Here is a 25270-nt window from a genome sequence, read left to right on the forward strand (position 1 = left end):
GTATCAGCAGGGAAATTGTTTGCAACAACCTCTGGCAGTTCCTCCGTAACAAAAGAGTACATGCGGTATTTCTTCCATCTATCTGCAGTTGCATCAACATAAAATCCAGCACCGCTACCGAAATCCCAGCTATCATCTTCTCCTTCAATATTCAAGCCTCCTAGAAACAGGATTGAAACAAATAACGCAATAGTTAAGGCCACAGATCAAATAAAGTCAGAATTATGCGACTTACGCATCAGAAGATTTAAGAAATTCAGCGATTAGTGTTAATATTTGGAGAGAAAAGAAGAAACATTACCGCAAAATACTTTACGAAAGCACTAAATATTAGATTCTATATAGGTTCTATGACTATCTTAGCTCTATGACTATCTACCTCAGTTCTACTGCCCTAGGAATGACGCATGAACGGATAATAGATAGACATATCTATTAACAAATCAACTAACGTCATTTTCATACAATCCTAATAATGTGGGGTTAATGCCAGAATCTCCTCTCACTCAATTGGACTATCTGTCTTGGCTTTTTCTACAATTAAATAAAAAAAAGAATTTTTTTAGCTGAAAGTAAGGAGCGACATTAAAACTTAAAACGAACAGAAATTACTCCGTATATGAAATGAGTTGTCCCCTCCGCAATCCCTCGCTCTTTACGCTAAAGCTTTAAATTGTTTTAAAAAGTAGAATTGTGGCAAAGAGCCAAACTTTAGCGTAAAGAGCGAGGGGACGCATAGTTATCAGACCTTCAGACCTGAACAAAAATGAATACTTCAGGACCATGGTTGCAGAGCTAGCTGGAATCTAGTAAAGAGCGAACCCCAGCCTATAGTATCCCGAAGTTCAAAAATACGCTTTGAAAAAAATGCCTAACGAGAAAAAAATGCTATCTGATACTGATTCAGGAATGGTAACTATTATTTAGTTACCATTAACCTTATAAGTAAAAGCGGATTGAAAAAAATATATGGTAATTTCGAAAAAGAGCCTGAAACCCCTCGAAAATGGCATCAGACCGAAATAAAAAGTACACCTCTGGAATCAGAATAGTGAAAAAACGTGTATAGGATAATTACTGTCTCCAACCTTGAACAACAAGGAAAACCACTTTTTTACATAGGTAGTGCTAATGTGTCTTTTTTTTACCAGGACAAGCAGGTTACCTGAACATTACAGAGAGCTATTTAATGGATCATTCGAACGGAATTTAAAAGTTCTATTGTCCTTTTTAACTGACCAAAGAGATTGCAGGGCAGCTAGGGTAGTCACATTCCCAGTCACAAATACTCATAATAGAATTCGCAAGTAGTCACCCTTGCAAGTAGTCGCAAGTAGCCATAGTCACAGTCTCAGCAGTCGTGGCAATAGTGGTCCCGACAGTTTCAAGCTAATACCCTTAGCCACTAATAAGATATTACAGAAACACCCTTTTGATAACATGGATGTACATAGCGTCCTTCGATTTAGTTTACCTTTCCTCCAACATCCCCTGAAGTTTCACCTTAATACCCTTAGCCTTTACAAAACACCCAGGATCAAAAGTTCCCCCCATGTATAATTATAAATTTCGTATGTAAACAATTAGGATAGTGGGGTCAATAGCCCTCTAAGTCCTTCTAAGCAAGCCCTAAAAGTTAAACTTAATACCCTCAGACGTTCCTGAGATATTGCTAATGCGCCCTTTTGACAACCAGCATGCACATAGGATGTTTTGATTTTGTTCTACTTGCCATCGATATTTCCTGAAGGTAGTTGCAGTCGCAAGAAGGCTCACTTACAGTCACAAGTTGTCGCAGTCGCAAGTAGCCATTGTTACAGCCGTCGTATTAGAAGTCTCCCTGAAAGTTTCAAGTTAAAACCCTGGCCGTTCCTAAGATATTGCAAAATCCCCCTTTTGATAGCATGGATGCAAATGGCGCGTCTTGATTTAGCTCAACATTGCCCTCAACATTCTTTGAAGTTTCATCTTAGCACCCTTAGCTATTTTCGGACACACCCAAGATCCAATATTCCTTCTTTCCCCATAATAAATTTTGTACGCAAGCCATGGATAACATAATTTACAATCATTGCCACAGGGGCTGTGGGGAGAAAGGCATCTTGCTGTGGGGAGGAGGCATAATTATTAGAGCTTTTGACAATTTGAACAGAATATTTTTTCTTCAAAATTTCGAACACTATTGGGGAGGGCACATCTAAATAGGATAAGAGAAGAGGAGAAGGTACTGGCTTCCCTCTGATCTAAAACACCCCTTGAAAGTTTTAACTTAATACACCCAGCCGTCCCTGAGATATTGCTCTTTACGCTCTTTTCAGAACCAGCTGACACAGAGTGGATTTCGGTTTTGTCAAATATTCCCCTCAACATTCCCTTTAAGTAGTCACAGTCACGAGTAGTGGCAGTCACTAGTAGTCACAGTTGCAACATCAATGGTCTTGAAAGTTTCAATATAATACCCTTAATTGTTCGCAAAATATTGCAGATACGTCTTTTTGATAACTGAGAAAAACATGTGTCTTTTCATTTAGTTCAACATACATCTAAACATTCCCCAAAACTTCACCTCAATACCCTTAGCGTTTTCGGACACACCCAGGATCAGACATTGTTCACCTTTCCAGCGATAAATCCTGCCTGTAAACTATAAACACATTGGATAATTTACATTCATTCCTCTGCCTGCTGTGATGGGCATCGCCAGAGGCATAGTTATTAACCCTTTTGAGCCAAAGATCTGAACGAATAAGCATAATTGTTAGACTACTTTGAACAAAATAGCATTTTAAGATCTTTATACCAGTGTTGAAAAAGAGGGGGTGCCGGGATTTAAACCTGGCAAGGGGAGCTGGCTGCCCTTTCATCACTGTTCAACATCGTCTTCATCATGTCCTGACAGTTTCAACTTAACAACCTCAGCCGTTTCTTAGATATCACCGATAACCCTTTTGACAACCATTCTGCATATAGTGTATTATGATTTTGTTCGGCATCCCCCTCAAACGGCTGTTTTAAAAAATTAAATGGATATATTTTAGGGGAAGACAACTAAAAAGAATATGGAAGGGGATGGTAGTTCTCCGACCACTTTTTACCACCCCTCTCAACATGCCCTGAAAGTTTCAACTTAACACCATGTGTCTCTCCTTAGATATTGAAGATACCGCCTTTTAAATAAACTAAATGCTCACAGTGTCTTCCGATTTAGTTCAACATACCCTTATCCCCCTAGCTTCAACTGAACAACCTTAACATTTTTTTGGGCACTCCCATATGCAAACTTTTCCCCTTTTCCAATGATAAATCCTTCATGTAAACAACGGACAGACTGCATAATTTACAATCCTTGTACTGGGGCTGTGGCATCCAAGGAGAAATAATTAGAAGATCTTTTGCCTATTTGAACGAAAAGGCATTTCCAAATTTCGATCAGTGTGGATGGGAGGGGGCATTTAAAAAAGGAATGGGAGGCTGGTCACCCTCTGATCACTTTTCAACATCTCCTGAAAATTTCAACTTAATAAACTCAGTCATTTTTAGATACTGTCAATGCATCTTTTTAGCAACAAACAAAGATATAGTGTGTTCCGATTTTTTTCAACATCCCATTCAACATTTTCTTAAAGTTTCACCTTAAAACCATGAGCCTTTTTGGAAACACAGGATCAAACATGCCTTCCTCCCTGTCCCAATAAAACACATTATATGTAAGCCACGGGTAACTTGCATAACTTACAACCCTTAACTCGGGGCCAGTGGGGGGTTATGTCAAGCCTAGAGCTGGAGGCATAGTTATCTGAACTTTTGATTATTTTGAATTGAATTTTTTGATCGGATGTCTTTGGGGGAAAAAGCGCTTGAGGGGGTCTAAACTCCTTCCGCTTCTTTCCATAAGAATTTTTCATGTTTAATTTTTCAACTTCGATTTCGTAAAGGACAAGTTCCAAGCTACTAATAATGAATTAGATTTCATAAGGCGTATAACACGATTAAGTATACAATTGTTTATACGGACCCATTGCAACTGAACACATATGCAAATGGAAACCCTACAACTGAACCCATGTAACAAAACCTTCGTGCATCTGAACCCAGGTGCAACTGAATTATCGTGTAACTCAACACCCGTGCAACTCAACTCTTGCGTAACCAAACCCATGTGCAACTGAGCCCTCGTGAAACTCAACCCCATTCAACTGAACCCTTATTTAGCTAAACCCCTTGCAACTAAACCCTTGTTTAGCTGAACTGCGTGTAATTGAACCCTTGTGCAACTCAACTCCTTTTTAACCAAACCCTCCCGCAACTATACAACTATTCCTGTAACAGGTGTTAAAGTATTGGCAAAGGGTAAGTTACACTACTAGTCATAACAGAATAGCAACAGGCTACAATTATAGGCTAACACAAGGAGCCTAAAATCGCTTGGAACATTTTGAAATTAGAATAGCTCCCTTTAGTTAATATTACATTTGATACAACTCAAAACCAATTCCTAATATCATACCAGGCAGTTGGGTTGGAGGAGGTGTGTACGTACACAGGTGTGACCAAGCTGAAATTATATCAGGAGGCGCAAGTCCTTTAAAACCTTGATACGGTAGCTCCTTGATTTCCTCTATCGAGTGATACCAAGGTTGGACTCAACACTCCTAAGATACTCCAATTGCAATCCTAACCAGAAAATAGGACAAAATGTGCATGTAGTAGTAGTAGTAAGTAAGACGGCACTAGACCCTTAAGGTCCAAACCAGCGGTGCTGATCTCCGTTTCATGGCCCTTCAGCCAGGAAGTGCAATGGGGGGTTGGGGGCCAACCATCCTGTGCTTTCACAAACCTTTCCTGCTTACCTTCCTCAGATTTCTCCAGGTACCCATTTAGAGCTGGGTCGACTCTGGCTGAGCTTACAGAGTCACGCCACTGACACCCGTCCCAAACTAAATAACCGGTCACAACTAGGATTGAACCCGTGCCCCTTGGACACAGAATTCCCACGCCAGCGCGCCAACCACTCAGCCAGGACGGCTTTGTAGTAGTAGAAACAAGCAACTTATATTTATTGACTATGAGATAACTGAGCAATAGAACTTCTTCCTTGACCGTGAAAAAGAGGGAGTGAAACAAAGAACAACAAAAAAGATAAAAATAAATATATATAAATAAATAAATATAATAAATAAATACAATTGAAAAATGTGATAATAGAGATATTGTTCGTGTATAATGTTCTATAACTGGTCACTTATTTTAGCCAACATCTGGGAAAGAAGTGACTCATCCTTCTCCTAAAAAAAGTTTGTGAATTTTTAATAGATTTAGCCAGAGTGACTCAGTTTTGTAATTAATCCAAAACATAATTATTAACCCAAAGAAATTTACCGAAGGACGAGAAAAAAGGACAAAAAAAGGAGATATTTATCAGATAGATATTTAGGTGTTCTATAACTCCCAACACTTCCTTTCTGGGACAAATGGCGACCAGATGTCCTTGGTCAAATATGAGTTAATAACAACTATTCTCGTCTATCTGACATTTGGTTCCTCTTGATTTTTTTTTCCAAATTTGCCAGATAATATTGGTATTGGGTAGGCACAGGCATCATCTGGCTAATCCAAAGTGCTTCCAGAATTAGGCCATCTGAATAACGATAATCCGTGTTCATTACCAAAATACTCGGCCTTTAAGAGTCATAGCCCCAGGAAGAATTTGATAATAATGCTGCTCTCATCGGGTAGAGGGACAGTTTAGCACGGCTTATTTTCCTGTGGGGATATATTTATTAAATGATTTATTAAATGTCTGAAGTCTGCTCTCATGCATTCTTGGCGCATACAGAGCTGACTTCAGGTATCTCTGGATATCCGACTAGCCACCAGAGAACTAAATGCACCTAGGGACGGTTGGGTTAGCAGCCCTCCTCCTGAAATTCATTGCTACGAATGGAACTGGAAATACAGCCTCGGATGCCCCACCTACTTTCCCAAATGGACCCAGGTCTGCCCAAGGACGTACCCGTTTGAACATCGCTCACCAAGGTGCCATTAATGTTGCCACCTGGAATGTCCTGACTCTGAACCAGCCTGGTTCTAAGCTTCTTTTAGCAAAAGAACTAAAAAGATACAAAGTGACGATCTTTCATCAACCCAAATGAGGCCCCATCCTTAGACCTGGACAGGGCTACTTGGAGAAGACTGACGGCGTTGTCAACCAGTTCCCTCTACGCTGGCGACCCTGCTGAGCAAGAGCGTTAAGCCAAAAGTAAGTCAAGTCCATCAATGGAAAGGACTAAATCAACAGGTTCTGAGTCGTTTAGTGGCAAGGCTTTTGTAGCACAACTAATTACAAAATTTTCTCAAACTCTCAAATTTGCATTTGAAAATAACGAACAAAAGGGTTCTGGTGCACAGGAAAGCACCAGACGTCATTAAGGATTGGCTTCACTTGCCTCTTCACCCCCATTTAGGGCATATTTGCTATAGGGCTGTATTTGCCCCCCCCCCAAGCTGAAATTTAGCGTCTTCAGAAAATCTTGCCAAAGCTATAATATATCTACGTTATGCTACATAATTCAAGCACCCGGAGAAAAAGATCCGTTTCCTTTAGTATACCTTTACCTTTATGGTATTATATATTACATATGCCTTTTAATATATATTATATATTATATATGAATAGAGCTACTGGTGCGGAGATGGCTCACCCTCGTTAACCCATAAAACTGATAATATTGGAGAGCTACTTGGCAATGCTTCTCTTTCATATGTCACAAAATATTCAGTCTGGCCTTAGGTTTCCAGGAGTTTATCCTTTCATCTGTGACTATGAGATATATCATATGAGATTCGTGACATTTTTATGAACAACCGATTTCTGAGCTTCTAAGTCTCTGATCATGCAGAACCATCTTTTCCAAGTTTAGTCCTCCTGAAAACAAGGATCTGTGTCATTCAGGCACATTTTCAGATGCAGAGCATTAACTGGAGGAATTTCTGTGCGTGAAAATATCTCAATGAAACAAATTTCCCATCTCCCTAAGCCCAGTCCCGAAAAGCTACAACCAAACTCAAAAGAACCAAAGCGTTGTAGCCACTACCATATCTGTAAAAAGCTAAATGATGAAACCAACAGAAAAGGGGCAAAGAAAAGAAAAAGTGAAAAATAAAACAGTGAGAAGTGAAACAAGCCTTAGACTTGACCACATACTTAGTAGTCCCAAGGACATGGAAGAAGAGTTCCATCTAAATGACTTGGATGATGAAAGCAAGCATACAGAGATTGCGGGACTGATAAACTATGAAGGGATAAGAAATGGGGAGTAAGTTCTTTTCCTTGATGGAAAAGTAGGGGAAATTCTCACCTATTCTTGTGGCGAGATCGTTTATCAGGAGGAAGACCAAAACAAGACACTCTAACTGAAAATGCTTGAGTCATTCATGGGGATAAATCAGATTCTTACATTTGACAGAGACATATTTAAAGTGACTATTGGGCCTCCACTATTTGCTTGGTGAACTATGTGACAAGCAAACAATTTTTTTTTTTTTTTTTTCAAATGAACTTAACTTGATTTGACAACAAGTACTCTTAGTTCATCAAAACACTTTGCTTGGCTTGCAGTTGAATATTGTCTAGGCTGTCAGTGCACACCTAGTTTTATTTTTATTGGAAACAAATTTAATATATCGAATAAATGCTCAGTTATCTACTCTTCTAGTTTTCAGTTAGCACCCAAGGCTATAATAGACACTAGTCTCCAAATTACCCACTAAGAGTATAGAATACCTCAGTGTCTCAAGGACACGGACTCTCTTAGCAATGTTACAGATTGCTATCAACAGAAATTTAGTAACAGATACAAGTTTGTCATATAATAGGCTACTCAAACGAAGCCAACATGGTAAGGCTTGTGAATGCACATATGGTTGCAAAAAAATTAGCCTAACATTATTTACAACTAATTACAAAATTTTCTCAAACTCTCAAATTTGCATTTGAAAATAACGAACAAACGGGTTCTGGTGCATAGGAAAGCACCAGACGTCATTAAGGATTGGCCTCACTTGCCTCTTAACCTCCATTTAGGGCGTATTTGCTATAGGGCTGTATTTGCCCCCTCCCCCTAAGCTGAAATTTAGCGTCTTCAGAAAATCTTGCCAAAACTATAATATACCTACGTTATGCTACATAATTCAAGCACCCGGAGAAAAAGATCCGTTTCCTTTAGTATACCTTTACCTTTATGGTATTATATATTACATATGCCTTTTAATATATATTATATATTATATATGAACAGAGCTACTGGTGCGGAGATGCCTCACCCTCGTTGGCCCATAAAACTGATAATATCGGAGAGCTACTTGGTAATGCTTTTCTTTCACATGTCACAAAATACTCAGTCTGGCCTTAGGGTTCCAGGAGTTTATCCTTTCATCCGTGACGATGAGATAAAGGTAAAAAGGTAAAGGATACGGCATTAGACTTCACAGTCCGTACCGGCGGTGCTGATCTCCGTTTCTTGGCCCTTCAGCCAGGAAGTGCAATTTCGTACACCCTTCCTGTTTACCTTCCCCAGATTTCTCCAGGTACCCATTTAGAGCTGGGTCGACTCTGGCTAAGCTTACAGAGTCTCGCCACTGACTCCCGTCCCAAACTGAAGAATTGGGTACACTGGGATTCGAACCCGCGCCCTCTCAGACAAGGGATCCCGAATCCAGCGCACCAACCCACTCGGCCAGGACGGCTCTTTGATATATACAGGACGGCTCGATGAGATATATCATATGAGATTCGTGACATTTTTATGAACGACCGGTTTCTGAGCTTCTAAGTCTCTGATCATGCAGAACCAGCTTTTCCAAGTTTATTCCTCCTCAAAACAAGGATCTGTGTCGTTCAGGCACATTTTCAAATGCAGAGCATTAGCTGGAGGAATTTCTGTGCGTGAAAATATCTCAATGAAACAGATTTCCCACCGCCCTAAGCCCAGTCCCGAAAAGCTACTACCATACCTGTAAAAAGCTAAATGATGAAACCAAAAGAAAAGGGGCAAAGAAAAGAAAAAGTGGGAAATAAAACAGTGAGAAGTAAAACAAACTTAGTAGTCCCGAGGACATGGAAGAAGAGTTCCATCTAAATGACTTGCATCACTCTTTACTTGGTGAACTATGTGACAAGCAAACACTTTATTTTATCTTTTCAAATGAACTTAACCTAATTTGACATAAAGTACTCTTAGTTCATGGAAACACTTTGCTTGGCTTAAAGTAAGAATCAATAAAGAATCTTTGAATGAGAACTGAACAATATTCTGGCTCTAAGCAAGAATTTTCAAATTGACCCTGTGCTCTCTTTTTGACTCTTTTTTCTTGTCTACTTTTTTTCTGAATTCTGCAGTTGAAATAATTAAAGCATCTTTGAATGAGAACTGAATTACTATATCCTGTTTATGATACTGAATGGCTTGGTTCCATTCTCCCCAGGTTGTCTGCAGGGTACCAAACTGCCTTAATCATCATGGAAGTTGTAGATGGTGCATCACTTAGACTGGATGGCATTAGTTTTCCAGTCTCATCATCTCACCAACGGGTCGTCATACCTACGCCGGCTATCATGGTATCACATGTTTTTATTTTCCAAAAGTTGAAGATTTTTTCCTATCATTCTCTCAAACCTCATCTTAGTGCTTCAACCTTGGTGCCTTATTTTTCAGATTGTGGGAATGGTATTTCTCAGCTTCTTAAACTTGTCGAGGGGAGGGGGGCACCAAATCAGAATTTATTTGCAACTCCCACTAGTACACTATGATCTAGCTTAATGGCCTTTTAGCCTATATATTTATTGTATTACACTTTTTCTACCATATTTGCTGTTTAATTTTCTTTTTTCTATAGTCATTAGTTTTTTCCAAGACCAAACTGCCTTTCTATGACAAACAAATGAAGGTTCAATTAAGGATAAGTCCTTTTATTAGACAGTGAAACAATTAAAAAACTCTGGATAATTGAATCACATATACAGTGATCATCATAAGTAGATGAAGATTATGGTTCATTTACACATTGCAAAAATTTGTCCATTTTCGTGCTTGAAAAACTCTCTAGCTTTCCGAAGACTTAGGTCTTCCTATATCTAGAAGCACCTAACAAAGCAGCAATGTACCTCTACTTTAATCTTAAATCTCTAATGCTCAAATAATTGGCACATGCTATTTGTATACTTATTCCAATTGGACATGTCAGCTAAATATCCCGTTGTTGCAAGAACAACTTTGGCTAAAGTCTTGTTGCTTAATTCTTAATATCAAGTCCATTTGATTCTAGATTCTACTATGTAAAATCTGACACAGGAAATTGACCCCAAAAGACTGAATTGTACAACTGTTTATTTAAAAAAAGAAAGAAAAAAAGTATAAAGTTCCCAAGAATGAAAAAAAAATCGTATAAAAATTTAATGAATCTATACCTGCAGTTTCTATGATATTTTAAAAAAGTTACTTTTTTCAGTTGTACAAAAGTATTTGAAGGGATAAGATATTTGTAAAGGAAATACACCATTTTTATCATTGTTTATTAATATAGACAGTACAGAAGTCAGCAAGGGGCACAGCTTCTGTCTTTGCAGGACAGGCACCACCAAATATATCTATAGATATGGCACAAGAAACAATTTCTACAGATATGGTATTAAATGTCATGCTAGTTGTTATGTTTCTAACTAGGCTATGTTTTGAAAGACCATAATGTAATGATACAGTTATCTAGACTCTTAACTAGAAAATAAGGATAAAACATTTAGTTTTACTTCCAAAGCAGCAGTTTTCACTCAATAAGAGATTGCTTTCAGTATGTCCTAACTTACTTTAGGCTTTGAAGTACTAATAACTGGAAAATAAATGAAAAAAAGATGGAAAACATACTTGGACTCGTATCAGGACCAACAACAATTAATTTATGCTGTGCAGCAAATCTTTGAAAGCCAGATTTCTCAATAAAATTCTTCTCGGTGCAAGTTAACCCAGAAAGCCAGAATACAACAGGAAATTTTTCTTTTGACTCATCTAAAGTTGGAGGAAGATATACAGAGAAGCTAGTTTTACTTCCTAGCTCTTTGCTGAAAAAAGAAATGGCAAGTAAAACCAAAAGCAGTATCAAAATTTAGAGTCTAACTTTCTTTGAAATGTTTTTGATGAAGCATGCTCAATTTATGCATTCTATGCCAGGACAGAGCCATGGCTTTTAAGTATCCAACCAACAACAAAGAGAGATAAAACTCTACAAAAAAAAACATCAAACAAGACAACAGCCAATAGAGAGGAAAGACTAAAACAAGAAGGAAAGGCCAGTAGAGAGCTTACAAGAGGATTATCTCACAACAGAATAGTTAACTAAGTTTCAATTTTCATAATTTTTCCTCAGTTGCTCTTTGGTTCTCATTGAAGTAACTCAAATAGCTTCTTTTCCCTATGTGGATAAGTAGCGACAATTGTATTTATTATTATTGGTGGTGTTTTTATTTGTTTTTAGTTTAGTTTTCTTTTTATCTTGTGCTGAGGACGCCTTGTTTGGATACAGGCGAAATATCCGCGTTGTTTTAGTCTTTCCTCTCTACTGGCCGTTGTCTTGTTTGAGGTTTTTTTTTGTAGAGTTTTATCTCTCTGTGTTGTTTATTGTCATGTCTGGCCAGTTCGGCTTAAGAACTTTCAAGTATCCAACCATCAAAGAATAGATAGAAATACAAACAAGAGCTAAGAGCTCATATGGCACTTGTGATGAGGCCAGAAGAGCCAAGAGCTCATATGGTATGAGCTCTAGCAAAATTCTAAGAATCAATAGATTGATTTAAAAAGAAAATCAGAGGCTTAAGGCTAGTTGGGATTTAAAATAAAAACTCTGAGTCATGATGTCCTTCGAAATATTGAAATGCATTAAGATCCAATCACCCACTTGTAACCTCTTTTTTATAATTTTTCCTCTCCCTTCAGCCCCCCAGTTGGTCAAATTGGGGAAGATGACTTTATCAAGTCAATTTGTGCAGCTCCCTGACATGCCTACCAATTTTCATCATCCTAGCATGTCCAGAAGCACCAAACTCGCCAAAGCACTGAACCCTATCCCCTAACTCCCCCAAAGAGAGCAGACCCAGTATGGTTACGACAATCACATATCTATAACATTTGCTTATTCTACCCACCAAGTTCAATCCCAATTTCTCCACTCTAAACGTTTTCCAGGAGCTCTGAGACATGAGTTCCTTCTAAATATCAAATTTCACTAAGATCTGTTCACCTGTTCTTAAGTTAAAAATACCTCAATTTGTCTATTTTTTTTCTAAATTAACACCCCCTAGCTCCACCAAAGAGAACAGATCCATTCCAATTATGTTAATCATGCATCTATAACTTGTGCTTATTCTTCCCATCAAGTTTCATCCTGATCTCTCCACTCTAAGTGTTTTCCAAGATTTCTGGTTTCCAATATTTCTGTTTCCCCCCTCCAACCCCCTATGTCCCCGGATTGGATTTATATATATGTCCATCAATGAGGGGGGGGGGTACATACAATCTGGTAACAGCTATTAGGTTAATTGTTTATGGAATTAGATTGTATGTATTTGGAAAAAGTCAACATCTTAGGACTATATTACTTTAAAATTATGAAGGTAAATTTGCATTAGCAAACAAAATTTAGCTAGGATGAAAGTTAATACATCACTTGATGCCATTTCTTGTGCTCTTTCATAAGTCAGAACCATAATTGTCTCTGGGAGAAATTTCTGCTTGAACCCTTAATGGGGCTGTAAAACATAAAACAGGCCATAGTAACCAAACATTTAAAAACATAATTTTAAGAAAATGTCTAATAAAAAAATTGTCATTTGCAGCTGATTCAGGAATGGTAACTATATTTTCCTTGGTCTTAATAGTAAAATACTATTTTGAAAACAAATTTGTAGAAATTTTAAAAAAGAGCCAGAAATCCCCTGAGAATGTTATCATAGGCAAAACTGGCATCATTTTGGAAAGCATTCTAGCTCTTTCTAAAAAATACCTACAAATTTGTTTTCAAAAAAAGATTTTACCATTAAGACTAAAGAAAATAATAATTACTATTCCTGAATCACCTAAAAATGGCACTTTTTTCTTTCCACCCAATTTTTTAAAACAAGTTTTCAAAATTTTGGTGGCTATGTACTGTTTACAGCCCTTAAAAGACTCAAAATATGATTTCCCCCAGAAGTAATTATTGAATCTTGAAAGAACATAAGAAAAGGCATCACATGATACAGTTACATTCATGCTAGATAAATTATGGGTAAATTTGCATGTTTACAACACAATTTAGCTAGGATAAAAGAAAATGCATCACTCAATGCCTTTTTAATGCTCTTTCAAAGTTCAATAATTGCTTTAGAGACAAACTGCATATTGAGCCCTTAAAGGGTTCTCAAAGGTATCTTATTTTTGTTACAAAATGAAAAAAATTATCAACATAAGCAAAGGTTCTGAAAAGTGGAGAAGCACATACCATTAGCTTATAAATAATTTATTCAAAAGTAATATATTCAAAATGCACTTATTTATAACAAAATAATACCATATTCAATAAGGAATTTTAATCTTAAAACTTTGCTGTTCTATACCAATATTGTTGAATTTGTTGGGACCATCTAAATTTGAGCTATCATGGAGTTCTACTTTTCAATCCCTTGCAATATCCATAGCAACAAAGCTTTGATTTTCATTGTAAAAAATGCTTTTACTTCAAAACAAGTATAAATGGATTCAAAGCAAGTTAACTGGATATTTCTAATAGTTTAATAACTTTAATACCTAAAAACTTACTCACTAGTATTCAACCCCTATACTCCACAAATAACAGTAATGGTTGAATGAATTAATTTTGGTAAATTTATAGCAAACAGTATTACTGGCTTTTGTATAAAGTGAATATACCACTTGATGCCTTTATTTATGCTCTTTACAAATATAATAATCACTTCTACCAGAAATTCAGATTTAAGCACTTTTTGACCTCTTCAAAATGACCTAAATATGGGGTATAAAGAAATGTTATGCTTTACCCTAACCCCCCTGATGTGCAAATATATAGCCCAAATTTATTTCTAAACTATTACAGATTTGCAATTTCAAATATCTTATTATTTTGTAAAAAACAACCGAAAATGCATGCTTTAATTGAAATTTCTGTAACAAGGAAGAAAAAACGCCATAACATTGATAAAATTTATTTATCTAACTTAATCATGGAAAATCAGTGCTTGTGGATAATATAACATTTAAAAAATGCATTTACAATGAAACAGTAAGTTTGAGATCAATGTTATAAGGTATTTAAGGTTTGAGACCAATTTTCTTAGCCTTTTTTATATCCCATATTTAGGTCACTTTTAAGAGGTCAAAAAGTACTTAAATCTGAATTTCCAGTAGAAGCAATTATTATATTTGTAAAGAGCATAAAAAAAAGCATTGAGTGGTATATTCACTTTATACAAAAGCCAGTAATACTGTTTGCTGTAAATTTACCTTAATTTTTCCATAGTTGAAAAAAGTTGGGAAGAATAGGAAGATAAGTCTCCAAACCAAGATTACAATATTGGAGGCTATAGTGATTAAATACAGTTCTGAAGTATGGGCATTCTCAAATTGGATGAAGATTTACTAGAAGTTTTTATTTTCTAAAGTTTAATTTTTCCTAACTAACGTATTTCCAAGACAGAAAAAACTAGTTAAACTAGAATTTTACCAAAAATGCAACAAGTGATATATTTACTTTTATCCTAGCTAAATTATATTTAAAACTGTGAATTTATAATAATGCATGTAACAATTTAAATCAGTGAATTATATTAATCTAGGCTAGCAGGTAGGCTATTTTAAAATATTCTGAAGCAGGCCTAGTTTTCATAAATTTATAGTGCTTCCACCAGTAGTATAAATCCAGCAGTAATACCAGTGGTACATCTGAACCCATCATGAGTTTTTAAAATAAAAAAAAGCTAGTGATCACTAGACTAGGTAAATAAGCCTAGCCTATATGAGAAAAGCACTGACTAATAGATTCAATAATGCTACTATTTTCTAGCTACAGGGTCAGAGTTCCTTGCCAAAAGCAACATTTATGCCAGATTACAGTAAAATTCTAGTTAATTGACTTCTTGCTATCTCAGAAAGGGTTTAGGTTAGGAAAATGAAACTTTTAGGGATGGGTCTACAGCTAAAGTATGTCCCAGGAAGGTATTTTAAAGTGCCCACCTCCACTCCTTTTCCCTCTAGAGGATCCTGAAATTTGCCTGCATGACAGGTCTATACCTATTGAAATTTTGACAAAACAACATATTACCTTAATTTTCAGTTACTAGTTGCTTTTTCTCTGCCTTTAGTTCCAAAACTGTAATTTCTGTTACTTGAGCAGAATTTTGAGCCATGTTAATGTTTTTTTCAAAATTTAGGAAATGTATTTGCATATCTTTAAAACCTTATAAAATGGATCTGAGCAAAGTTATGAAGCTGAGAACAATTTTGTTGTACCTCAATTAAGCAGAAGATCTATTTTGCAAAGTTTCATTTTTATAACACACATATTTTTAAAGGTCATCAAAGGTCAGGGCCCTCTACAGGGAGAAGGAGTGCAGGTAGCCTAGTTGCTTCAAAATACCTTCCCAGGACAAACTTTAGCCTGTAGAGTCATACCTGAAAGTTTCATTCTCCTAACCTAAACCCTTTCTGAGATAGCTAGAAGTCAATTAACTAGAATTTTACCCAGATTACTATTAATACCTTTCAAAGTTACAAATCAACTGTTTTCCAGCAAATGATTTGGTTGAAGAGCTAATCTGAACCTCCATGTTTATTCTATTTAAATATAAACTATTAAACCTGACACTGTTGCCGATGCTATGGAAGAAAAAGTATCACAAATGCCCAGAAATTGTACCGCTACTCAAAAAACTGTACCTCTCTATTTTTCTTGCGTGTTAGGCTACGCGCAAGACTAAAAATTTATTTTGGTGCTACGCGCAACACACAGATGATGGGAAAATTACATTGCAATAATGGGAACACAGTATCAAACATCTTCTTTTAAAGATATTTGGGAGATCTCCTTTCACCCACAGAGACCTTTTTGGTGTCACTCCTGCAAATAGCAGAATTTCTATTCAATAACGAACAATCAACAACCTTAGTTTTTTATCTTCAAAACTGAACTGACATTTCCAAATGTAGGCTCGAATTTACACATAAAATACAAAAAAACAATGAATTAAGCACTTTTGAGGAACTTCGACTTATTCCAGATAAAAAAAAGAAAAGGAAAAATACTGAACTGACATTTCCAAATGAAGGGTCAAATCTACGCATAACACACGAAACACAACCAATTAAGTACATTTGAGGAACTTTGACCTATTCCAGATAAGTAAATAAATAAATAAAAACGAGAAACAAGAACTGCAAGTTAAACACAGAGAGACTGATGGGCGGACATAAAATGCAAACGGAAGCCTATAGGGCACTAAAGGTCGTCATCCAAGTCAGAAATCGTAGCATCATCTGCAGCAGCAGATTTCTTATATCCTCTTCCAGTTAGAGTGCGTCACCATGCTTCGTGGGGGCTTCCAATTCTTGGCAAAAAGCACCCAAAAGAGCATTCAAGGTAGAAAAGATAAGTTTGACTCTCAACTTGGTCTTGTTAAGATTGACAGCAGAAAAAGTTATCTCATCACAAGCAGAAGAATGAGGCAGGATGAGCATTTTCATCATGAAGTCACCCAAGAACGGTCAACTTTTTATTTGAGGACTATCACATCGTTGTACTACCCTACAGTAGTAAAGTAGCTTTACTTTTCATTCCTTGGTAAGATTTTATACATCACTTTCGTTTGTCAAATTTGGAAACTGGGCGAGTAGTGAGAAAATTCTCAATTCTTCTTGTCGGGAGACATTGCTATCTTTGGGTCTAGTCTGTCCAGGTTTTTAGTCGAAGAGTACTTTGAAAGATAAACCTTTTCTTTATTTCGTCACTCAGTTCTATCAAGAATTTTGTGTATGTTGTCTTGAAAGCAGTTGCAGCTGATAACAAAATGTTATGTTGATAAATAGGACCTCTACACGACTGCCACAATCTACTTCTTTCGTATCTCGGAAGTGCTGTGGGTCCTTTATGTGCTCAGGGATGATTCTGTTTTCTCCACGTACGATGGCTTCAAAAAATGACAAACAATTGTATCGTACAGCTCACAAATTCGATTTAGAGAATCTGAATTTGCGTCTACTCCGACTGGAATTGTTTATTCAGGTCCATAACAAACAGTAGCATGTATGCTAGGGAAGCAAAACAGGATTTAAAAATCAGTGACAGCAATTTATCCCTAATAGCTGTGGCTTTGGCTGGCATGTTCCCTTCTTCAAAGCTTTTACTCAAAAAAAAAAAATCAAGCATTTCCATTGCTCAAGACACCGTGAAACTACTGGGAGTCAGGAAAGCCACCTAGTTGTGACATAAGGCAGAATCCTGTGCTCGTCAAGCTCCTTGAATTTCTGCATTTAGATGAACTCTCCGTCACTTTTGGGGCTTCTGCTAATGTAAGCATAGGTGTCCTTACTGAATTCTTCAATGTCTTCACGTAGTTTTTGACTTGCTGTACTAGCACACAAATGGATTGAATGGCATGTGCACCCGAGGACAAGTTGGTTTGGTAAGTCAAGTGAAAGCTTTGCTTGCTCACCACCTTGTACTCCCATCATTACATATGCATTGTCTGATGCAAAACCGATCAGATTCTGCTTTGGCACTGCCATTTCTTTAAACAGAAGGTCTGTTAACACTCTGTGTAAATCTTCAGCTGTGCACAGCTGTACATCAATCAGCTTCAAAAATGAGTCTTTCACAACTCTCTACCATCCACCCCTCTGATCTTCCTTCCTTCACTTCATCGACGTGACGAACTACAACCACCAGGGTTTTGGAATTACTCACATCAATATTCTCCTCAGTTATTACAGAAAAACAGATTTTTTTCCATGAGGCGGCACAAGTCATGAAACGCCACTTTTCCTATTACCGAATCGATCGCGTTTGTGGTTTTTGTGTGACCACAGAGAGCTTCCTTTACAATTTCAGAGCCAGGAAAGGCCCTCTTCAAGGTTTCATGAAGCTCTTTCAGGATGTTGATTGAAAATTTATGGCGCGCCACAAATTCGCTTAAAATTGTTTCCACCTGTCTGATTTTTTGGCTACTCAAAAGACTATCCTTGTTTGCTTCCAGAACATCCATATGAGACTGGTCTATGGAAACTGCACAAAGAGTCTAAAACACTTTTTTTTAATGTGTAGGATTGCTCAAATGGCGCCTAATATGGAAGCTACTGCCTGACAAGTCAATGTTACACAAAACGCAGCATGGCTTTCCCGTTGGCCCCTTACCCATGTAACGTTTACCCTTGGGGTCAATATCCCAGTTTGACATCCATGTTCTTTTGTCTAATCTCTTACTTATGACACCCTTCTTCGCAACAGAAACCTGTTATTCGCGTTTGAAAAAATCAAAGATGTGCAGTAAGTCTGTCGGATTATGCCTCCTTAAAATGCTGAGTACTACAAGTACATTTTTGGAAGCATGGGTCGAGGCAAAAGCCACCTATTCCCTGCAGTAGAGACAAAATATTCATAGTTGAAAGCTTTCCCCATTGAAAAGCTGAGAAGGGGGAAAGGGTTCCGTAAAGGCCTTAGTAAAGGCTAATGAGTTCCCTTGTATTTTTTTTGCAAAGTAAGCGAAATTTTTGAAGTTGAATTATAACCATTTGTATTAAAATTCAGTTTTAAATGATCAAAGCGATGCGAAAAGGTAGAAATGCCACGTCTGAGCTCTAAGATAAGTCTTGGCCATTCCTGAGAAAATATTGATGAAAAATTACCGTAACAAAATAGAAAAGGAACCTAAGGTCTGTCTGCACTTTTGTCGAAACTACTTTAGCAGCAAAAAAGGCCGGACTTAAATGTATCTATTCTCCGTTCGACTTTTTGACCTAATAAATTTAATTCAATAGGACCAAAATTCTACCAACAGGTTTCCCTTACTAGCGGCTTTAAATTGGTGTTGATTCATTTTTCTATCTGCCAGCTCAACAAAAACCAGTTTTTTCAATTGAATTTTTCGCGGAAGTTTAAAAAGTACAGATACAACATTTTTGCTTTCACAAGGCGATATGTGTCAAATGAGACAGTGGCTTGGTGCTGCGATAGGTTGTTAATAGTAGTAGTAGTATTATAGCTGGTTCAAACTTAATTAATAAAAATTAAGTTTTCAACTTAATGTAAGGAGTAACATTAGAGCTTAACTCTGACATAAATAATTCCGTGTGTTAAGGGGATATGATTTTAGAATTATATTATATAAATAGGACGCTGCACCCTCTCATATGCTTGGAATTTAAGGCACAGTTCCTCAAATATAATTCAAAAATAAAATTTATCGAGTGTTGATCCTTTCAATTAGACCCATTCATGTTTAGAAACTACATTTTAAAAGTCTAGTTTTTGTCCAATTACCTATAAAGGTCTTTTTTTCCATGGTTTTAAGAAACCTCAATACTTTTCCCAGTTTTGATTGTGTCTCACTGTGATTGACGGTGGCGTCATTGAAGGGGAGGGGGCGAGGGAAGCAGTCTTTTGAAACCAAATCAACTTGAAACCAAATTATTGTTCAGTAGCCATATTAATCTAACACTCCAAGATACCGAATCTTGCTCATTTTCTGTTTTAGAAACTGATTTGACTAACTCCATGATAAAAGGCTATCAAGAGCAATTTCAATGCTAGAAAAACAGTTTTCCTTCAGAAGTTTGGTTTTGAGGATTTTCCTAATGGGCCAGTACGCGTAAAAAGTGCATTTAAAATAAATTATTTTTCGATATTTTTTTCAAGGCTCCTTTGGAACAATTCAAGCGCAAGTTCCTTCATGTCATCTATCAATGTGTTATGGATGCAAACATGCATGACATTGTTGTCATGGATTTTTTCCCCTTATGCTTGACACACACACGGCTAACCAAATGAATGAAAAAAAATCTTTCAGGTGGGCATCCTATTGTGTAATGTAGCTTCAAAATACCAGAAGTCTAAATCAGAATTATGATGCTAGTTTTCTTTTTTGCATACCTTTCATTTCATTAAACTCAATACGCAAATACTGCAATGACATCTGGTTTTCATGATAAATAAACTTGTCAGTTAAGGGTGGGCAACATTTAAATCCTACTTGTGCCATTGTACCGCTTGTGCCAATCTTGGAAGACCGGGGAGGTTGCAGTCGGAGAAGTTCTCATTGCAGTGCTTTGGAGGGCGAGAACCTTGGATACGACCTTCGAAACCAATTTTCGGTAGTTGGTCGTTGAACATGTGCTGGACGTAGCCAATCCACCTGAATTGTTCGACACGGACCCTGTTCAAGATGGTAGTATTATACTGCATTCTTTTGAGTAGGTCGGCGTTCGAGACTCGACCAACGTATGTTATCCCAGCAATTCGACGCAGCAGCTTTTTCTCAAACGCGGTAAGACACCTGGAGTTATTTACTTTGACTGTTCATGTTTTACAACCGTAAATAGCTACAGGAATAATGATGGAGCAGAATATTTTAAGTTTTAGCTTCACAGAGATTTGATTTTGCTTCCATATTGGCATCAGAGATTTGTAGCTGGCGCTACCCAGATAGAGGCGTCTTTTTATATCCACTGAGTAGTTATTGTAGCTCATGATCTGGCTCCCCAGATATATGAAGCTGTATAACCATTCCATTTCCGCTCCATTAAGCTTTATTTTTGGTGGGGATGGGCTATTCAACCTTGACATGCGCATTGCTTTCGTTTTATCTTCATTGATTTTCATTCCGAAGGTTCCTGTAACTACTTCCAGGTTCCAGGGATCTAGCGAGTATGTCGATGTTTTCTGCGTAAGCCAGATTGTCGATTACGACCCTTCCTATCATTGCCCAATTGGTTGCCTCAACAGGCGACGTTACAAAATGGAGGAAGAAATTAAACATGTGAGATGAGAGGATGCATCTATTCAAAACACCAACAGAAGTTTAGAGTTTTTCAGTCGTTCCCTCATCTGTTTGTACTTGGCCTCTGAACCGCTCATACATGTTGCGAACGAGTGGTACGATATTTGACCGGGCGCCATAGTCAAGTAGTATACACCAAAGGCCCTCTCTCCAAATTTAGTCGAAAGCTTGTTTGAAGTCAATGAAGAATTGATAGAGGTACTGACCGTATTCAAGGTATTTTTCCATTACTTGACGGATGAAAAAAATCTGGTGTATCATCGATCAATTTGCTCAGAAGCCCACCTGATATTTAGCGATGATGTGACTGGTTAATTCTTTTATTCTGTCCAGTAGTATCCTGGTCAAGACTTTGGCAGGTTGGCTTGTCAGGCAGATTGGACGGTAATTGCCACATTCGGCTTTGTTCCTTTTTTGTGCAGAGGAATTATGGTAGCGGAACATCACGTTTTCGGGAAATATTTCTTGCGCCAGGTAGCTGTGGCAATTCTGTAGTAGAGGTCTGTTACGGCTTCTGAGTCGACTTTCAGGAGTTGTACTTGCAATCCATCTGGTCCAGGCTATTTATTTGATTTGAATGACTTCAAGAAAGCTTCGACCTCGCTTCTGAGTGGCGGTGGGTTTGGTTCCAACGGACAGATGATTAAACTCCTAAAAGTCGCAGCGTTAGGATTGATTGGGGGGTTTAACTTTACATGAAAGTGTTATTTCCACCTCTCTTTTATTTCTGTTGCGTTGTTGATGGGAGTCCCGTCCTTATCCAGGAGTACATTTGTTAGTGTAGTTTTACGCCTCGATAGCTCGCGGATTTTTTTATACACGGCATGGGTATTGCCTTTTATGAAATCGACCTCGCATTGGTCACATTTGTACGTGGTTAGAGCGCGTTTGATCTGCTTTTTGTTAGTCGCTTAAGATGCTTATAAATGTCCTTGCTTTCTGGGTCTTGCCTATTAACGACAGCACGCTTGTCTTTACACGGATGAATGATCTTATTGATGATCCATGGCCTTTCAAAGCCTTTACTTCTTTCAAGGACTGTCTTGGCTGTCTGTATTAAGATATCAGTGCTCTTGTTGACTAGGGCGTCTAAATCTATTTATCTGGATTCATTGAAGAATTCTCTAAGAGGGTTTTGAGAGCCAAATCGAAATTCATCCGTTAACAGTTGCAAGTTGACTGGTCTTTCAGGAGCTCAGTACGGAATCTCGAGACTTTTTTCAAGATTTTTGTTCCCAACTTCAGACGGCAGCGGAAAGATGCCATTACCAGTGTGTGATCACTGTCAAAATTTCCTCCTACAAAAAAAGACTGTGTCTAGTGTGTTAGTTTTTCATTCTTTTGAGGCAAGTACATAATCAAAGCAGTTTTTTGGGGTTCCGTCATGTGATCTCCGCGTGATTTGAAAAGAGTGACGTGCCAATAACGAAGAACGAGGTTTCGAAGAATGGCTTGTGGATTGAACTCCGATAGAATGGCAACAGCGAACGAAGCCATCACTAATTTGTGACCAAATTCAAAAATTTAGAACATTAGTTTTTCTTCAGTTCCCCGATCTTTTAATTGAGGGGAAGAAAAGACGAAAAGCAAATTATTGAATGTGAATTTTAAAGACTTTAAAGTTATCCAATTCAATCGTCACAAAGTTGAAAAGTAGGGACTAGAGTTTTAGTGTGGAAGGAGATTAAATATTGTTAATTTGGAAAGACTTAAAGAATATATTTTGCAAGAAGAGGAAAGTGACCAATAATGGAGCCATCAGGGGCTCCAGTCAAAATCCCCTATGGCTACCAAAATATGCAAGGACTAACAACAATGCCTGTAATTAACCAGTACGGGCAAATGTTTATACCAATCCAACCTTCTAATAGCCCTAATAACATGTGCTTGCCTAATGTATCATCTTATGTACCAATGGTACCCACGCAAAATAGATACAGCCCACTACTTGATCAGGAGTACCCACCCTTACCAAGAAGCAGAGAAGCATATAGTGAACAGGAAATAGACATGTTAGATTGTGTTAACCCTTATGTTGTAGAAGGTGTGAACCCTGAAATAGACAACAAATTAGCTACAAAAAGAAGAGCTACAGATACTGAGTGTCAACAACCTCAATCGAAAAAGTATAATGTAGTGAATAAGGATGGACTCTCGTCCCAGGTTCCAAAATATGGAAAGAAAGGGATAAATAAGGAGCCAAACCAGAGACAGTGGGTGTCAACCAAATTAAATATTAATAAAGAATTTGATATACCAGAAGAAGAGCTTTTCAAGATTGGAATGGTCATTGAAGTAAAGGAGGAAGAGGAATCAAAAAGATTCCCAGAAGATTTCAGACTTTCAAAGTGCATGAAAGAAATATTAAAAGAAAACAAGTTTGAGTTTGAAGTTTTTGCCCAAAGAAGGAAAATGGTTATTTTTGTAAAAAATGAGGTGGCAGCTGAGAAAATTTTGAAGCAAAGTCAAATGTGTGGTTTGGCAATAGAAGCCAAAAGAAGAGGTGAGACAGTAAGAGGGATAATCAAGGGAATACCCCTTGATGTTTCAGAGGATGATGTTTTAGATAGTTTAGATAGCCCAATTACAATAATTGGGGCCAAAAGGCAAAAAAGATTTAACAGAGAGACTAGAAAAATGGAAGACAGTCTAGCAATACTGATAACATTTGAAAATAATTTCCTTCCTCCAGTGGTCTGGATGGGGGGGAGGAGGCGGATTGTGCATGAATATAAGAGACAATTGCTACAATGTCATAAGTGCCAAAGATATGGACATGTAAAGAAATATTGCCCAGCAAAAGAAGAAATTTGCCTACGATGTGCTGGAAAGCATGCATCTGGACTGTGTCAAATGAAGAACAACAATCTACAAAATAAAACATCACTATACAAATGCATTAATTGTAATGGTAACCATCCATCAACTTCAATGCAATGTATTGTCAGGCAAAGGAATACTGAGATTCTAAAAGTTGCAGAAAGACATCAAATGAGTTTTAGAAGAGCAGAAATAGTTTATAGGTCATATGCTGAAGTGACTAACAAACAAGCATATAAAGAACAAGCAAAAATCAACGTGCCTTTTAGGGATAATGAAAATAGTCAGATGCAGCAAAGAATAGTGAGTAATACTATAAATAAGATTGTGATTGGTCTAGTGTTGTCACCAGAAATTTTAAGCATAGAGAACCTGCCTATCAGAGAAAAAGTCGATAAACTCTGTAGTTTTATTGAAAGTTTGGGAATCATGCAAATGAATAGCAGCCATATTTTGAATCAGTGCATAAATAAATGACTGTTAAATCAAACATAACAATTATGTCTTGGAATGCAAGATCATTGGTTAAAGTGAATAAGGATCTAGTGCTAGACTATTGCATTAAAAATAATATAGACGTTTTTTGCATTCAAGAGACTTATCTGAAACCATATATAAATCCATCATTCAGAGATTATAAAATAGTGAGATTAGATAGATGGAATAAAGAGAGAGGTGGAGTGATTATTGGAATTAATAAGGAAATCAATTATACCCCAATTTATTTGTCAATGCAGGAGGATTACCAAATGGAAGTTGTTGGATGTAAACTATATCTTAAAAATAGAGTAAAGCTGAATATATTCAATATTTATATACCAGACGGTAACCTACTCTTAAGTGACCGTGGTCTAGAAAAAATTATAGATACAGTGCCTGGAGGGGAGAAAGTATTGATTATAGGAGATTTAAATGCACACAACGGTCTTTGGTGTGGATGTGGAAATGATAATAGAAATGGAAAAACAATCTATGAATTTTTAATGAAAAACTCAGATATCTGCCTGCTTACCCCAAAGGATTTACCAACTAGAATTAATAGCAGAACAGGAAAATCAGTGACCATAGACTTGACCATAGGGTCAGCCTCATTAGCATCAAAAGTATCAATAACAAGTGATAAGGAATCTACCCTGTATAGTGATCATTTTCCCATTTTGGTAGAGATTTCTCAAGATAATAGTATATACGCAAATTATGAAGTATCTAGTAAAGTTAATTTAAAGAAGATTAATTGGGGAGCTTTTAAGAATAAATTACAAGAGACAGACGTCCAGTCACGAGTGAAATGTTATGAAGATGTCAATGGGAAAATAGAGACATTTCAAAATTCACTCCTAGAAATAGCGCAAGAACTGGCTC

At 37.2% G+C, this 25270-nt stretch overlaps 1 protein-coding gene across 1 annotated transcript in view; it reads right to left on the minus strand.

Annotated features, from left to right (window-relative positions):
* LOC136037373 (S-formylglutathione hydrolase-like) overlaps positions 1–15908 on the minus strand; it is a 20390-nt gene extending 4482 nt beyond the window's left edge. The window contains exons 1-3 of the mRNA XM_065720103.1: positions 15801–15908; positions 10920–11113; positions 1–160 (exon numbers count right to left, since the gene is read on the minus strand). The exon at positions 1–160 is cut by the window's left edge and continues 11 nt beyond it. Coding sequence (XP_065576175.1) covers positions 1–160; positions 10920–11113; positions 15801–15868 — 422 coding nt within the window. The 5' untranslated portion in view covers positions 15869–15908. The remainder of the gene's footprint in view (positions 161–10919; positions 11114–15800) is intronic.
* Positions 15909–25270: the final 9362 nt, after the last annotated feature.

The sequence above is a fragment of the Artemia franciscana genome, chromosome 16 (assembly GCF_032884065.1).
Source record: "Artemia franciscana chromosome 16, ASM3288406v1, whole genome shotgun sequence".
NCBI lineage: Eukaryota > Metazoa > Arthropoda > Branchiopoda > Anostraca > Artemiidae > Artemia > Artemia franciscana.